At 41.6% G+C, this 18,110-nt stretch overlaps 1 protein-coding gene across 5 annotated transcripts in view; it reads left to right on the forward strand.

Annotated features, from left to right (window-relative positions):
* The first annotated feature begins 868 nt into the window (after positions 1-868).
* The window catches only part of si:dkey-174m14.3 (uncharacterized protein LOC563117 homolog), a 44,747-nt gene continuing 27,505 nt past the window's right edge, over positions 869-18,110 (forward strand). The window contains exons 1-2 of one of the 5 annotated variants that reach the window (XM_059356060.1): positions 869-897; positions 13,973-14,010. In XM_059356060.1, coding sequence (XP_059212043.1) covers positions 874-897; positions 13,973-14,010 — 62 coding nt within the window. In that variant the 5' untranslated portion in view covers positions 869-873. The other 4 variants (XM_059356061.1, XM_059356058.1, XM_059356059.1 and 1 more) reach the window with 4 other exon arrangements.

An 18,110-nucleotide genomic window follows, 5' to 3' on the forward strand; every position in this document is an offset into this window, starting at 1 on the left:
TTTCTTTTCAAGGAAGAGTATGACGTAGGTTGAGTAAGTATGTCAAGTATGTCATTTTTTTTTTTAGTTAAGGAAACAAAAGAACATAACATAGATATATAGGGGATATATAGACATTATCAAAATTATTATAAAAATATTTTCTTTTTTTTTCTTTGGTTTTTGAATTAACTAAACAAAATTTTAAGGATATGATCAATGACAAATCTAAAAGTAGGCAATCTCTATGTATAAATAGACTGTCAAATTCTTTACTTTACGCCTTTCCTGTAGTCTGCTAATTATAATGTAGGCCATCTTTTTTTCCTGTATTATATTTTTCATATAACACTTATACTATACTGTGTATACTTAAATATATTTATTCACTGATGTCCATACTACTACATGCAACAACTTATTTAACCTATCTAATGTGCTAAAATATATTGTTCTCCATTGTTCAATATCTGTAAAATGCAAAGTACTCTTAGAAAAACAAACAACACAACAATATATATTTATAATAATGGCAAATAGCAGAAATGTATTTATATAATGTGTATAGATTGTATGTATATGTCTTGTTTTTCATATTTTTATTCGTAATATGTTCTTATATCTATGTGTCTGTATCTTGAGCCGCTGTGACAGCCAAATTTCCCCAATTCGGGATAAATAAAGTCATATCTTATCTTATCTCCATTATAAGTCTTGCATTGAAAATGTCCAATTTAATATTGCTCCCCTAATGGCTATCGTCGGACTCACAAATGTTAAAAATGTTTTAAAAGTATAAAAATCAGCAGAACCAGTTATTTTCCTTGTCAAAGCCAGCTGCCTACATTACCCAGAGTGCAACGCAATCACCAACAGTCGGCTCGGAGATTTCGGATGTTTTATGCTAATGAGCAACAGGTGAGCTTTTTGAGTCCACTTCTTTCTTTCTTTTTCACTTAAATATATGTTAGTTTTCCAAACTTTGTTCACATAAACTCCTGAAGTCGCGCCTTTCAGGTAAAATATGTTTTATGTCTAAGTTAAGTTTTATAAGCAAAATGTAGCATTAACTGTCATAATATTGGATTATTGTTGCTGTTGCAGCAATGGTTTAGTAGCATTTATGCTAAGTGGTAAATTAATGTGGCGCAAATAATTTAAAAAGATGAAATGTTTAGTGTTAAAATCTGCATATTTATCATGCAACTATCATAAATATTGTTGTCTAAACTACATTTCAGAGGGAATTATTGGACTTTTTCTTCTTCACCTTTCAACTAGTGATTCTTTTCGTGATCATAACATATCAGAAAATATGGAAAATTGTCCATCCCATTGTTTTGTCAGCCCAACACCCAAAGATATTAAATTTAACATTAGGCTATATCAATCTTAGAAAAGCACACATTTACTTAAAGGATTAATTGACAGTTGTTGATTATTTTTCTGTTGATTTACTGATCATTTAGTTGACTAATTGTTGCAGCTGTAGGCTAGTTATAGTTTTAAAAGCCATATTGTTGGAATTATTGGATATTCATTCATTCATTATCTCTAACCGCTTATCCGCAATCGGGTCGCGGGGGAGGGGGGGGGGGGGGGGGGGGTGGAGCCTATCCCAACCATCTTTAACTATCTGTGATATCCTGTTTTACTTGGTGAAATGTTTGGATTGAGCAACAGACGTTTTTGCCAATTTGGTCACTATGTTAATGGCAGTGAGTATTTTTCTGACTGGAGACTTTGATGAGAAGAAGCTTGTGAGACTCAAAGCTCAATGGTCAGTGAAGGCTGGATTTATTTTAATTTATTTATATATATATATATATATATATATATATATATATATATATATTTATTCAGTTATTCGTCTTGTCAGTAGAGCATCTTTGCAGCAAGGCACGGTTTTGTCAGGCAGCAGAGTGCGTGTATGCATCCCTGAGAGCCGGGACCAACCGGCTGTTGCCATGGATACTCAGTGCTGACACCACAAGAACTGTGTAGGCTTGTTGAAGATATAATTAATAACAAAGGATTAGAGGCAAAGGTAGCATGGGGCTCAGTATGAGAAACCTCATCACACAGTTACTATAATTGGCACCCTTTGTGTGTGTGTGTGTGTGTGTGTGTGTGTGTGTGTGTGTGTGTGTGTGTGTGTGTGTGCAACATAAAAAGTTACCTGAATATAAGTGTGGAAACAGTACTCTCATACTCTGCTACTGCATTTATCTTCTTGACAAGCAATTTGCTCTAAATATGTTTTCTTGGTCGGTGGCCAGAAAGTTGTAGGTAGATGTTTTGTGAAAGTAATTTATTTGGGCCAACATTACCTCGGTGAGAGCCTTGATGCCTGCATACTGAATATCTTGGGAACAATTATTAAACATAATGAGATTGAATATCTATAGTTGATATCTACTTTATAAACTGTAACTTTACACATGGATGTAAAGAAGCTTTGTCTATTGTTTACATTTAATTCAGGTTAGGGCCAAGTTCTTTTTGTCTGCTTGATTATAGAAACAAGTCACACAACAGTCATAATCACAATTGTTTTGGTCAATATAGAGAGGAAGTGAAATGTCGTATTTTTTTAGGCCAACCTAGAAGTTAGTATGGAATTTTTGCATTGGATTTTGAATCATTGCAGAAAATAAGCTCTGATGTGTACACGTTTTCTTCAGCAGGATAATTGTAACAAATGAACACCACTTTTATGATGTTTAAATTGTTAATGCAGCCGACAGAAGTAAAAAGTTAACGTTATACTATAGTGTACACCATGGTCGCATGACTTCCAACGGCATTAGAGCCCCACGATATGATTTTAAGCATTTTGCAATATGGTAAGTATTGCGAAAGAATATGTTGTGATTTAACTTTTTAACTGCATTTTGTATCCAAAAAAATTCAATCAAGATTTGTTTTGTCAAATAAGAGAAAATTCTCAGACTATTTATCTCACTTCAGTCATTTTATTTCTCCACAACGAGAGTCAACTGGTAGTATCCCAGAGAGCCTATTTTCATTTAGATAGCATGACGTCAGAGGTCACATGACCGCTTTGAAAATCACCATGAAACATTAAAAAAATAACTTTGCAGTGTTATTTCGACAACTTACCAACACGATATAGCCTATATATTCCTTAAATCTTCTAGTTTCATATGATACAAGTATCTCCAGTTTATTTTGAAAAGTGATCCCGCTACGGCCTCCGGAAGAAAAAAAAACAGCGAAAATACTGACGGCCCGCCAGAACGCTAAATACCAATACTTGGCGACCATGAATCAATATAATATTGCCGTGCAAAATATAATTTTTTTCCCCCACCTCTACCCAAAAGTAAAATCTGATTAATTGCTTAACTAGTTTGTCTGTCCAAATCTATGGCCCAGACTAAAATATATACACAACATTTGGATAGATTGAAATTAGATCAATAAAATGTGTACAGATTTGGTGCATTTGGTACAGATATGCATGCTCCCTTCAGGATGAATTGCTTTGCTAATCCCTTTACTTGCATTTAGCGACATCATTTGGCCAAATCTGAAATCTATCCAATACTACTGTACAATACAGTTTATGACTAACTTTGAATTAAGCTTTTTCATCTCAAGCTGTTCAGGGCACTCCTGCAAAATGGCAACATAAACGGAAAAACTCCAGGCGCTCAGCGACACAAAAGCAGTAAGAATTATGCTTCATTCCCATTGAAAATAATTACAAAAAGGAGCCTTAGTCTCCTATAATTTGCTCTGTGTGATTGATTCCTTAGACTGCTATAGGTGTACCTGGCAACTGCTTACACATTACCAATTAGAATTTCAGGTGGCAATCCACAAGTGTTTTGTTATATTATCTGCAGCTTTTTAGGACTGCACTTCCCAGAAGCTACCACAATGTCTTCTTCTATTGTTAAAGTTGGGGCTTTCTGCAGGTGGTGCTCATTCCATTATCTGTCCAACTGTGAACTCTATCAACACTCGTAATAACAACTCAGTGAATCTGCTGCACGATGCTCCAGTCACCATTTGCTGTGTGACTGAGTTGGTGGCGCGCGCACACACACACACACACACACACACACACACACACACACACAGAGCAGTGATATGTCGGGCTCTGTTGTCAGAAAACTGTGGTATGATAATGACATGTATCGAGGTCAGCTGGTCCCCCTCCCCAGCAGCACATCCTTATAGAAATATAATCCAGCGTACAGTACATCCACTCTGAGTCACAAGAATTAAAGCTGTAGAATAAAACACTGTAAATCTACAGTGGATTTTATATATTTCCTGAAGTCCTCGATCAAGCACAGAGTTGTTGGTTGATGCTGTTTGAAACAGATGCTTATCACCCTTGTGGTTTGCATTATGTGCTTCTGTAATTGCTGTCTGACTGATGTTATTGCAGACCTTACTGTGTGTTCTGCAGGGATCCCAGGAAACCTATCTCTACACCTCCAGAATGAGCTGGCCCTTATTCAATTTAGCCCATTCTCATTTGATTGCACAGTGTGGTTCTCTGAAAGCGACCCCACCGGTCCGGAGGCATTGACTGCATGAGATGGATTACTGATGCAGCCTCTGATGACACGCTGTTTCCTCATCTTGGCTTTTCACAAGTGCACCTGTTAGCCATTATTGACAGGCTCGGCTCAGGTACAAGACACAGTTAGTACGCTCCATACCCGAACATCCAATATGCAGACCTAAAGATGGGAACAGGTTAAGTGATTCTCTGAAAATGCTTCCAACAATCTGAAATCAATCGTGGCTTTGCTTGTTGCTTTAAAGGCCAAGCAGGAGAGGAGAGGCAGTGATCCTGCTGATAACACGTCGCTTTAAGTTTAAGTTTGGTCTTTTTGGACCGTACAAGCTCGTACAAGCTTTTAATTCACTGACAAGTTTCATCAGTTGTAGGGTAAAAACATTAAGTGGTGCAGGGTTGAAATAGAAAATTACTTTTTCTTCCAGTGTTTTAGATTTATCTGCTCAGTGTGGAAGGGCTCTGCCTCTGTCACTGCCATCTTTAACAGTCATGGAAAAAAATATTAGAGCATTGTTTTCTTCAATTTCTTGTTTGTTTGGACAAATATAATGATAACAACAAAAATAGCTCATAAGAGTTTAATTTAAGAGCTGATATCTAGACCATTTTCCATGGTTTTCTTGAGAATGATTTTGGTTGTTATCAAGAAAACCATGGAAAATGGTCTAGATATCAGCTCTTAAATTAAACTCTTATGAGCTATTTTTGTTTTTATCATTATATTTGTCCAAACAAATGTACCGTTAGTTGCACCAGGCATTAAAATGGACAATACATAGAAGAAATCAAGGGTGGGCTTATAATTTTTTCCATGACTGTATATGTTCCATGCTGGGTTTTTTTGCTGTACATCAGCCACCGTTAAACTGGCCTTTGTCATTTTGAGAAGCATCAAGCTGACCTCATGTCAAGCCAGTGTTTAGTGTTCAGCATGAGGCTGTGTGGACTGGAGAGAGAGCTGAGCTGATGAGAAGTGCAGACTGAGCAGAGATGAGACGCACTGCCATAGTAACAGCTGAGCGGCGCAAGGCCATTCTTCTTCAGGGCCGGAGCTGATCAGCTGTGGCATTTAGTCTGCTCTGCAGGCTTAGTAAGGGACGCAGAAACTGTGGCCCCTGCAGAGGCTCAGCCCAGCCAGGCAGCGACACAACTAGGCAGCGAGGGAAAGTGCAGTGCAACCACTGAGCAAGCAAGCATCACCAATTATCTCCACCTCTGCGCTTGTAGCAGGAATCCATTTCAGCACCATTACCTCTGGGCAGCCATGGGCTGACAGTCTCTCCCGTCAGGGCGATAGTTCTAAATTGGCTCCCACCCCTCTCCTCCTCCTGAGATTGAAAAGAGATTATTAAAGACATTCATCATAGAAGAGGCCTGAGCCTGTCTGGAAAGTCTGAAAATGGTGAGAAATGGCAGCACAACGGAGAGGGCCTGAAGAAAGAGCGGAAACAGGATGGAGCGGAAAGAAAATGATATAGAGATATGTCTGTGTGCTGAAGGCTCGGTGCTCCTCCCTGGTACCAGACAGGGTGGTCCCTTGGGTGTCCTGTGAGTTGGTTTGGCTGTAGAAGCAGGCAGGGTGTGGGGCCCGAGTCTGGAGGAACGCATGCGCCAACAGGCCACCCTGGTCTGAAACCCTACATATCAGATGCGGCGCTAATGATACCCCTGGGGACCGAAACAGTCTGGCTCCTGCATGACAAGATGCACTGTACAGTATATTATCCCTGTCTGATCCAAGTGAGAAAGTTTGTATAGGTAGGACAAGTTGAAGGTTTCCTCTCTGGTCTTTTGCTCAGACATCAAATTAAATCATAATGGCTTGGATGATTTAACATTATTATGGTTAAGCAGTCTTTCCAGTCTTTTTTTTATTTTTTATTTTTTTACAGGAAAGACTATTGTACATTGTTATACACAGTACTACTTGAAATGCTGGATCCTGCACTTTCCTGTTGCATATTCTAGAAGAATAATGAGAATAATGAGCCTTTATTCCCAGGTCACATTTTGTACAATTATTCATTTTTAACATATTCTTTAGATTTGGGTCTTAAATTAAAGCGATTCCATGCAGCCCAGCTTGATATGTACCATTTAATTTCTGTCAAAGCGCTGCCACTCACTTGCCAAACCTGATCTCTTCCACTCCTCCCATGCACAGACTTACAGAGGTGTTATCGATGCAGTTATGTAACCACCTGAATATTGATGAACATTCGAGCTACAGTATGCCCATATGAATACACGCTTCAGTATGGGCAAGCTGTCTTCATGATACACATTGCATGCATATCAGGAGACGATTAAATTAATAATTAGGAGAAGATTCACAAACTGTGACACTGTAATAGCATGGCCGGTTAGGTTAGCAAACTACACATTTTTTAGTCCCTGATAATAGAGTGTGCATGACTCTGTGCGTGTCTGTGTGTGTGTGTGTGTGTGTGTGTGTGTGTATGGACGTATGCACTCTATATATGTATAGATAATTCTAAAGTTGCATAGAGACTAGGAAAAACAAAAAGAGAAAAATATCACTATAATACTATATTTAGACAGATTCAAATATATTTTGGATGTATTTGCCACCATATTTGATGTAAGTATGTAATATAAATGAATAGTTTGGAATAAATGGATAAATGCACTATCATTGAGAGTCGGATCAAAAAGATTATGGTTTCACCATTATTCAAAATTTTATCAACATTGCAATATGGACTTGTGCAAAATCCAAATCGCAGAATATTTGTTAAAGGCAAAATTTGTCGGCTGCAGTTTCTCAAAACCAAACCTTGTCTGACTGTCTGGTGCAATTTTATCCGGTTAAAAGGCTTTAATCCTAACATGAACCACAGTATATTTTTGTAGACTTTGTGAAATGAATACAGAATGATAGATCCAGCACTGAATATTTACCTTATTTTTTCCATGTTGAAAACATCCATTGTTGTTGTTAGCTGTCCATTAGCAATCCCCAGGATGCCTTGGGTTCAGTCTGTTGACCAATCAATAGGCGCTTTTCCATTAGGTACTTTTCCCTTTCGTGAGCCGCTATGGGTGTGGCTTGGGGGAGAGGATCCGACGAAGATCCGCCCCAACTTCACCGATTAGCGGCTCAGGTAGCGTCTCAGTAAGTACCTGCCTCAGGAAGGTACTTTTCGCCACCTCAACCTGCAGAGGCAGAGGAGAACTAACTAGTGCAGGTAGCCAAAACACTCAGCTGCTTTCCAAAAAGTACTCAAAAAGTACTTGGTGGAAACACGCCTATTAAGATTAAGATTTCAGAGTTACAGCAGCAAAGTGGATACCGAAATAACAATAAATAGCAAACAGCAGTATAAACTAGAAATATAAGAAAGGTATTAGCAAATAAACAAGTAAAAATTCAAACAATTTTACAAAAAAAAATTAGGAACATTATATACTATGCAGACAGAGTAAGCAGTTGGATATGGACCATTGCACAGAGAATATTGCACATTACATTGAATTTAAAAAGTAGCCTGAGTTTGGCATGTGTGAGACAGCTCTGATTTCAAAAGCATTGCGCACTGGAATAACAGCAGATGCGATGATAACCTCATTTGCGGTACTGCGGTGATGCAGTTATCATAAACAGATATTTTGATATAGTTTTACAATTGGTAAACCCCCATACATACAGAATTTCCAACATTTTTGGATTCTCTGTTCACCGTTGTTAATGCCGGAAAAGTTTTTGTGCGGAATTCAACATGTGATGAGTAATTTATTAACAAATGGCCATTTTCGAATGTGAGGTATTCCTTTAATATCTAATTAAATACAGTACCTCATTTCCATAAAGGAAAGGATTGACATTTTGGGAAAACAGACCTTTTTGTGTGTAGCTAGAGCCAGGGGGCTATAAACACTGCAGACAGGGGTAGAGAGCTGGCCATTACTCCACAATAGAAAGTCCATTTAAAATGCACAGTATGTCAAAGAGTTCTTTTCGGCACCACTGTTTTGTTAATGAGAGATATTGATAAGATTACCGTAATCCATTACTCAACAAGTCCGTCCATTAGTCTGTGTGTCTGTGTGTCAGCTGCCATGTGCTCCGATGGATCAATGCTCTTCTACGACCACTGACCTGGAAAAAGCTGAAAAAGCTTTGTCTGCTCTGCTATCAATAGACAGTCTAATTAAAAGCAGCAACCTCGGAGTAAGCTCTGCTCAACTAGCAAGGACACTCGCTACGATTGTGCTAAAATTCCCTTTCATTAAACCCGAACCTGAAGATTAACAGCAGAGAAGCTGTGATTTCCCCTGTCTTTGTCTTTGGCCTCAGAATGTGGCAACATAAGAAGATATAATGGTGTTTGTGGGCAAATGTTTAAAAAAACAGCAATAGTTTTGTGAGACTGACCTAATAGGACATCTCTGCATTAAATTTTAAGTCAAGGATGTCCTTGCCTGACATAGCAGGGGGTTATTCTGGCACCAAAGGAGGCCATCTGTTCAGCCTAGAGTGAAATGTATTGGATCTCTTCTAGGTCAGGCTTGCACAACAATGAGACAGGATTGGGGAAGAACTCTTTAAATTTGGGTCTGTCCACTGGACCGTGGATCATCCTCCAGTTGCAACAATTAGAGAAGAGCACATCCATGCAGACGGTCCTGAAGGATGGATGGGAAGAGCAGCACAGCCTGCATCCTCTCCCAGGGAGGTAGAGCGAAGCAGGGCCAGCTAAAATCTTGGGCCTCCCCTGGAGCTCTTAGCGATCAGGTGTGGCTGGAGGAACTAATAGGCCCCTTAAATATCCAGTCCTCTCTGAGCCAACCGTCCTGCCCCAGTGTCCGCAGCAGCAGCCCAGGAGGCAGCAGCGAGGGAAGCCTGTGCAGCTGGAGCTCGGGGGTGACAGGCCTCCTGCACAGCTCTATCAAGGCGCAGAGTCAAGAAGTGTTTCAAACTCGACTAAGAGAGGATAAAAAGTGGGCAAAGTTTGCAGGATGTCCTTCCAAAGGGACTCATGCCAGAGTTCATCCAAAGGTGGAGCAGGAGCTGCACGACAAACTCCATGCATGGCCAGAGAGGGGTGGGCTGTGTCGGGGGAGGAGCTTTCCACAGAGCCACGCCAGCAGCAGAAGTGTCAAACTACAGTGCATTCTGGAGGAAAAGATCCAAGCCAAAGTGAAGTTTTCACAGTTCCTTGATGAGGTCACATCCAACGTGCTTGACCCAAACAGCCTGCAGGGATTTGGGAAACGAGTCTCACCCTCCAGCTCCATCATCACAACCTCACCTCCGCTTGAAGACGAATTTCAAGTGGCGACACAGTGGAGCCCCAGGCTGCTCCGCTCAATGGCCCAATGGCAGGGCTCTTTACTGGAGCAGAAGAAGACCCAAGAAGAGCCCCTTGACCCGGCACAGAAAACCTATCTGGAGACGGACATTGACACGGTGAGGAGAGAGGACAAGCCACACGACCTGGAGATTAAAATAGAGACGCCGCCACAGCTGGAAATAGACGTGATCCCACCTCCTCCACAGTTCTGTGAAGGGTTTGAAATGAAGAGTCCCTTTCCGGAGTTTGATTGTGACTTCCCCAGATACCCCTACAGATCTGTCTCTCTGCCCAGGGGCATCAACATGGTGAGTGATGAAAGTCATCCCAGTCTTTAATCAAAGCCAGGCCTCGGAACATATGTTATGATTGGAGCGGAAATTGTTTCTCACAGAGTTTGAAGTGATGCCTGAATAAATCAAGTCTTTGGATGATTTGAGTGAGCTGATTTTTGTAGGGCCTTGCTGCACTATTATTCAGAACATAAAGAGGTACAGGGAGAAATGGGCAAGTCATAACCTAACTAGTACTTTGTCTGATTCAGGCTGTGTTTCTTTTGTGTTAATCAAGATTTTAACTCATCCTGTACGGCATACAGGAAATAATCCGACACCACAATAACATAAACAAATTTGATGAGACGAAGATATGTAGAGAAAAACCTGAAAGATGATGAAACAAGTCTTTATTGTCTTAGCCCGGAACGAAAGTTGTTTTCACAGTCTGCTCATGATCATGTCTAAAGAAAAACATTCAAATGCAGATAAACAAATATAGTCACACATACACAGTCAAGCCTTTATCACCACATGTACTTGCATACATGCTTGTGTATATATACACATTGAAAGAAAATAAAAAGATTTAAAGCTGCTATAATCTAACCTCACTGTTTTCTTAGCAGACAGCCAAGGTATTTAGTGACAAGTTAAAAATAAATCTACTGCACACTTCCTGCTTAGCACCAGGTGGGCTGAATGAAGCCTGGTTGCTGAAATGCGCCACCTGTGACAGCACCCACCTGTCACTCAATGCAGCCACGCCTTTGTCACCAGTTGTCATGCACAGAAATCAGCTCAAGAGCCCAAAACAGTTTGTGTACCAGCCTGTACATGTTTATTTCTGCTGTAAAGTTGGGTATTTTAACATGGGGAGTCTATGGGGAATGACTCGCTTGTGGAGCCAGCATCCCGTGGCCATAGCTAATTGGCATGGTTTCTAGTCTATTCTAGTGATGGCACGATAATACTTTTTCAGGTCAGACACCGATCTTTTTTCCCTTAAACAACTCAGCTGACCCCACCCCCCCACCCCACCCCCACCCCCCCACCCCACCCCCACCCCACACACACACACACACACACACACCCAATCTAAAAACATCATGTTCAAACTGTGAAACAACTACTCCCCTAAATAAAGAAATACATTGCCCACTAGGTGAACAATTAATAATCGATAAGAATTTGATCGATCACATGGAATTTTTAATTGACAAAACACACTTAAAATCCTAGATTACTGTAGAAACTTACCTCATGCCTCTTCAGGGACTGCTAAATCATAAAACACTGAACTCCTTGACGGTATTTTTACAGTATAATCTCACTTTATACACAATGGATTATGATTAAAAACATAGCGATTAATCTGTTAATTGATCGATAGCGTAATAGTTGCTTGAGTTGGCAGGTTTCTTCCAAACACCCATCCCTATTGCCCACAACAATACCTCAATATAACACTAACTGCTCAGATGCTGCTCACCTCTCTCTATGGCAGGTCGGCCAACGTTTATTGACGCATCTATGTAATAGTTTAGGTTTATGGATCGCACCGGATTATACTTTTTCCCCCTTCCAATATCTAATCCAGTGATTTTGGGCAATATTGGCCCAATGTGGATACTGAATATCAGATCGGCGTATCTCTAGTCTGGACCTTGAAGAAATTTGGTATACTCTGTCCAATACAAGCCCCAAGTTTAATTAAATCTTGGGACTTTTATTGAACACATTACTTTTTCAGACTGTTTTGTACTGTACTTTGGTCTGACAAGCTTTTAGTTTACTGGCCTTTATCTTGGGTAATCCTTGACCTCACTTGGTCTTGGTTTCGTGGACTCTATTTCTGACCCTCAATCCATCTGTGGATATTTCAGTTTTCTTAGTAATTGATGTGCATTTGTGCACTTTTTCTGTCAGCTGACTGGCAGTTTGTTTTATTTCCCTTCGCCATATCTTTTTATTTTTTTCACATGCTTCCACTCAGCTGATCCACAGGTGACGATGATGATGATGTTGTGTCTGAGCACTGCTTCATGCTGACCACTGAACAAGCTTTTTATGGCTGCTTTCTCATTAGCATTCTACCCATCAGCAGCTCCTCCACGCAACCCGTACTGAACAATGCAGTCATTTACTGACTCAGCCCCCTCACCAGCATTTATTGTGTGACATCTATCGTTTTACTCAGCTTGAGACATAACCTTGTGAAAACGGCTGCGGATGCAAAGAACCTGTTTAAACAACTGTTATCTACAGAAATAGCAACCGGTGGTTCCCCCCAGACTTACAGCTGTGTCACAGGAAGACAGGCCTAAAGGCTCAATTAGCAATTACTGCATCAGAAGAGTGTATTCGCTGTCTCAGCATGACATTCATCTCAGTGGTGGATGATAATCCATCTGGCTATCCTTCACTTATTTCAAAATCTATCATTTGAGTTACTAAAAGGCATAAAAAATGCATTATTTAGCTCAAATATCACAATGTTTTGCGCTCCCTGGACCATCTCTAAACAACTGATTGCATTGTTCACAAATTTGCAGTCTGTCAGTGTTTCTCTCCGAACCCAAAACACACTTGACAGATCTCCAGAAAGTGGCACCGCTGCCATTTAATAATAAAGGAGAAGATCACATTGCCTTAATTTATTGTCTGATTAAAATTCAGCCTTTGCCGTCACCTTAGCAACTGCTTGAAAAAAGGTGGGTGGTGTGGGGGCTGAGAGAGGCAGGCATGTGAGCCTGTTGGTGTTCATCTCGGCGTAGTGTACTGTGTGTGAGTGTCTGTGTGTGTCGCTGCAAAGTTTCGACTCCTCACACGAGTCCTTGTACTTGTGCGAGAGCGGTAACGAAACATTCTTCACAGGCACACGACCTTCAAGCTGTGCAGCTCGCACACAAGATGCAAACTTAGATTCTTTAAGCGTCCCCCCCTCTGGCTTTAAAGTGCATTTTTGTTGGTATTCCGTCTCTGCTTTGTTTCCCCGCTCACCCCGAGGATCAAATAATGTCTTTGCAAAGGTCGCTCCCTCTGTTAATGACGCTAGTAGTCGTGCATTACGACTGGTCGACTTTACTTTCAAGCATTCCCCAGATCCTGAAACATGATAACGCAGCAGCATGGATGCCACACTCGATCAGGCCTGCACCCTAAATCTGAATGAAGATGGGGGAATGATGCATAATTCATCGCCCTCAGAAAAAGGGCCAGCAGCAGCAGACTTGTATAAAACGTATTCTCCCAAGCAGCCTGGGACTCGAGCTGTAAGATTCAACAGATTGGACCACCTGTTCCCCCTCACCTCCCCTCCTTCTCTCCCTCCTTTCTCCATCTCTTTCCACACCCCCTGCTCTCTCCTCTCTCTCTCCTTCTTTCTGCTTTTTCTTTCTGCGATTCAGCACCTAGACAAGGATATTGAGTTGCTGCCAGTATCCCTCGTGGGGGGGCTTGCCATGTATCTGCAGTCTGGCTGCAATGGAGGTTTCCGCTCTCCCTCCGCACTCCCTCCCTCCCTCCCTTCCTCTCTCCCCCTCTCTTTCTTACTCTCTCCTCTGACACTCTTGCTATGATATGATTGTTCTCCTCTCACCTCACAGATGTAGACAGCTTGATGAGGGCTTTCTCATGAGCGGAGGGAATGAGGGAGCAGGGAAAAGAGAGAGAAAGAAGGGGGGGGAGAAGAAACATAAACAAAAACAGAGGGGAAACAGAGAGCGTGCCTGCTGAATATGTATGTTTTGTTTCTGTTTGTGCTGCAGCGATGCTCTACTTGGCAGCTCCCGGGCCAGCTTTATGGGTCCCCTCCACTAACATGCTGTCATTTCCTTTAGGTGCCTGACGAAGATATGAACAACATCGACACTATCAGGTAAGCTTCTCCCTCTCTTTCTCCCTCTCTCTCTCTCTCTCTCTCTCTCTCTCTCTCTGCACATATCTTTCAGCGCTCCATCATCACGCCCCCGCGTTCTCCCTGTCTTCTTCCTTTAAGCTCCTTCCCTCCCACTCTTCCTCTCCGTCTTTCCACTCTTGCACAGTCTCTCTCCCTCACTCCCTCTCTGTCTTCCCCTCCTGGCTCAGCTGCTGCTGTTGCTGCTGGAGTGGCGTGGTGGTTGCTGGAGGTGGCGGCGGCGGCGGCAGGCAGGCAGGCAGCAGTGGTGGTGGGGCGGCGGTGCGCATGTGGTGGGGTTTCTCTGAGCTTTAAGGGGAGAGCTGGGTAAGCCAATCCAGATAGCACATAGAGGGGGGTTTTCTCCATTTCCCCGGCGAGGCACAGCGAGCAGGATTTCTATCTCTTGGTCTCCAGGATGAAGCTCTGCGTGAGCGGAAGGTACTGCTTCACTGTTTTCGTCTTTGATTTGGATTACAAAAGCTGGCTTGGTTGTGCGATTATGTGTGAATGCGAGTGTGTGTGTATATGTGCTCATCTGTATGTGATGTGGCTGCACTCACAGTGTCAGTTCGTGCTCTCTGTTTATTGATGCAGTGCTGTGGGGAATGATCTGCTTTTCTGATAGTTTGTCAAAGATAAAAGGGTGTTTTTTTCTTTTGAAGGGGTTGAATGCAGGGAATCTCTTGGCTTGAGAATTCACTGCAGCGTATGTGGCGTTACTGTGAAAGCTTTTTTCCTCTACGATCAATCAGGAGGGTTTTTTAATTAGTCTTTGAATGTGTTATGGTTGTAAAAAATGTCCATCCCCGACTGTTACACCTCTGCTTCTGCATGATTTCAAACAGTCACCTGTCGGAATGCACCTATAGCACTGATTAATTGCTCTGCATGGCAGCGCTGCTTCACCACTGCGAACAACTAAGCAATAACAGCTCTAATCAATGATTATTATGTATTTAAATAAACCAGAAAATCTCAAATGTTCACACAAAGCCAAGGTGATAACTGAACTGCTGCGTGCATGAACAGATTTTAACGAGCTCATTACAGAATTACAAGTTCTCACCCACTTTTCTGATTAAAGTTGCATTACACGGGAATTAAAGCAGGGACATGACAAGAGGCAGGAAAGGATCTGCTTCCCCCTCCCTCTCTGTCTCCCTTTTTACCTCACTGTCCTACAGTAGACGCGTCATAATTGATACTATTACTAATGAACCATTATTAATCCGGCGGAGATGGAAATAGATCCCAAGCTTTTCCCTTTTGTGTTCGATTACCGATGGTATTATTACGATTTCAGGCAGATTACAGTTTGAAAGCCGTTTAACCAGCCGATGAGGGGGTAATTAATCTTACGTGGTGTTTCTCCAATATCAGGCATCAATTGTGCTCACCTCTGTGTCACAGCTTTAATTGAATTATAGCAGCTCTGCCAAGATAAGAGGGGGTAGTCCTGCTCTTTTTTCTCTTTGCCGAATAGGAAACAAGGTCACCTGTGGCCCCTGAATACACTGTGACGAGGTTAAACAGGAAGCCTGATCTACCTGAGAGTCTGACCTTACATCTACATCCCACCCACTCCCACCTCCACCCCCGCATCTCATCTCCAAGACGCCTTCTAGTCCAAGTGATGAAATGTCCTGAAATCTCTTCCCCTCTCTTGCTCCCTCTCTCTCTCTCTCTCTCTCTCTCTCTCTCTGTCTCTCTTTCGCAATTTCTGTCCCTCCCTTGGCCGGGCTCCTGCGTCGGGGCCCTGTGGCGGAGATAGAGATTGTAAATTTTACATGGAGACACACTGGAGGAGCAGGGAGCTCCAGAGCAGAGGAGATTTTCAGTTGAATAAACAGATTTAAAAAGTTTTTAAGAGTTCTCTCAAAGTCTTGTCAGAATATTCAAGCAATTGTCAAAAAAAAGACCAATCTAATACTCAAGTGGCTTATTTTTAGAAATGAGACTGACACCACTTGGAAAAAAAAGTGACAGCTGCTCTGTCAGGATGATTGACACCCCAAAATTGAATGCTGCTTTCTGAAAGAGTGATGGAGAAATTATGTCCTTGGGAGGCAAAAAAACAAAAGTTTGACATACTTTCACCCAGTTAGAATCTTGAACTTGTCTTCCGCCAAGGCCATGCCCTGTATGCAGGAAAAAATAATTTGTGTATCCACCCTGTGGTTCAGATCCACTCCAAAATGTATCGAGTACTTCCCTGGCCCATGCTACACCCTTCCACCAAGTGTCATGAGAATCAGGCCAGTAGTTTTTTTGTTTTCCTGCTCACAAACTGACAAATGGAACCAAAAACATGGCCTCTTTGCAGAGGTAAAGATAAGTCATGAAGTTAGGTAAAGTGCATGTACATTTCTAATGATCTGTATCAGTAATCATCTTTTAAACTACTATCATTATAGTGAAGTAGAGCTGGGCAATATATTGATATCAGTTATATGAGACTAAATATCTTTTCTTTTGGACATAAAAATATATATTAAAATATTGCACACTTTTTGCCTTTTCCTGATTTTAAAGGCTGCATTACAGTAAAAAAAAAAAAAAAAAAAAAGTATTTTTCTGACTACCAGACTGTCTCACTGTTCTAGCTGTGACCCATTTAGTCATTATATCCACATTACTGATGATTATTTTTCCAAAGTCAAAAGCACCTCTTGAGCTCATTAATTAACGTCTTATATCTGGCTTATTTAATCAGTTTAGCCATAAATATAACATTACTTCTACATTAGTTTTTGTACAGATAAAACAAACGAGATACGTGACTGTTCTTGTTATTGAGACAATGCAGATTATAGTATATATAGTAAAAAAAATAGTCTCGGGCTCTTCCTTGGCTCATGCTACACCTTTCCACTAAGTTTGATGAAAATTGTGGCTGTAGTTTTTCCGTAATCTTGCAGACAAACAGACAAACAAACCAAGCGGGAAACACAGCCTCCTTGGCGGCGGTACATATTAAACACTTTAGCCACTGTATCATCCCGGATGAATTAGGCATCCAGTGAACAGCTTTTATGATAGATGAAGTGGTGATACAGAAGAGCATCAGACATTGCTATGTATGAAAGTGGTGTGGGAGAGAGGCTGGTCTGAAGAGGCTAGAGGTTAGTTTTGATCTGCTTAAGTGGACAGTGTTGATCTAACAGCCTAATGCTCTCCTCTGTGGTCTGAACAGTCCGCCTCTCTCTCCCACTCCGTGTCTCGGTCCCTCTCTCTCTCTGGTGGAGCTCTGACAGCTCCTCTGTGGGTTATTAAGCACATCTTATCACCTCAACCCCATTATTCTGCCTCCCCTTTGCCCTCTTCAGCATCAGCGGTCAGATCTTACAGGTCAGATTTATTCCTCGTGACCGTGAAGCAGTGAGCCATGTTAATGGCTGAGGGCTTCACTGCATATAATAACAGCTGCCGTAGCTCCGGGTTTTGACCTGAATTGAAAGTTTACATCGTAATCTACAGTAAGTGTTTTATCCTTCCTGAAATAAGAGTACATGCCACTGGTTTGGCCATTCCGTGGCTTAGAGGTTAGGAATCTGGCTTGTAACTGGAGGGTCGCTAGTTTGAATCCCAGGACTGACAGGCCAAGGACTGAAGTGCCCTTGAGCAAGGCACCTAACCCACACAGCTCCCTGGGCGTGCAGAAATGTGCTCCTAAACATGGTGTGTTCACTGGTGTGTCAAACAGAATGGGTTTAATGCAGAGTTTAAATTTCCCCATTGTGGAACTAATAAGGAAATCTTAATCTTAATTAATTAATTAATCTGAAGGGAGGCTTTCGCTAAATGCCAAACTTCTGTTTATTTGAACTTTTAGCCAACATTAGCTACCATAAGCTAACGGTCAAACTGGACCAAATAAGCTTTTCATGCGTAAGAGGAAGAGGAGTGTTATTTCCTCTCTCAGAAGTCAAAACTGAGAATAATGATGCCCTTTCAAATTTTTGTTCGCATCTGACGAGAGCAGAAGGGATCTAACGCTCGGTTCACACTGTAGGTGAAGGCGTTGAGAAGTGCTGTCTGCTTCTTTTTTTGGGCATCTGGTCTGTTTGTTACGTAAGCAA

Source organism: Centropristis striata, chromosome 18, assembly GCF_030273125.1.
Source record: "Centropristis striata isolate RG_2023a ecotype Rhode Island chromosome 18, C.striata_1.0, whole genome shotgun sequence".
Classification (NCBI taxonomy): Eukaryota; Metazoa; Chordata; class Actinopteri; order Perciformes; family Serranidae; genus Centropristis; species Centropristis striata.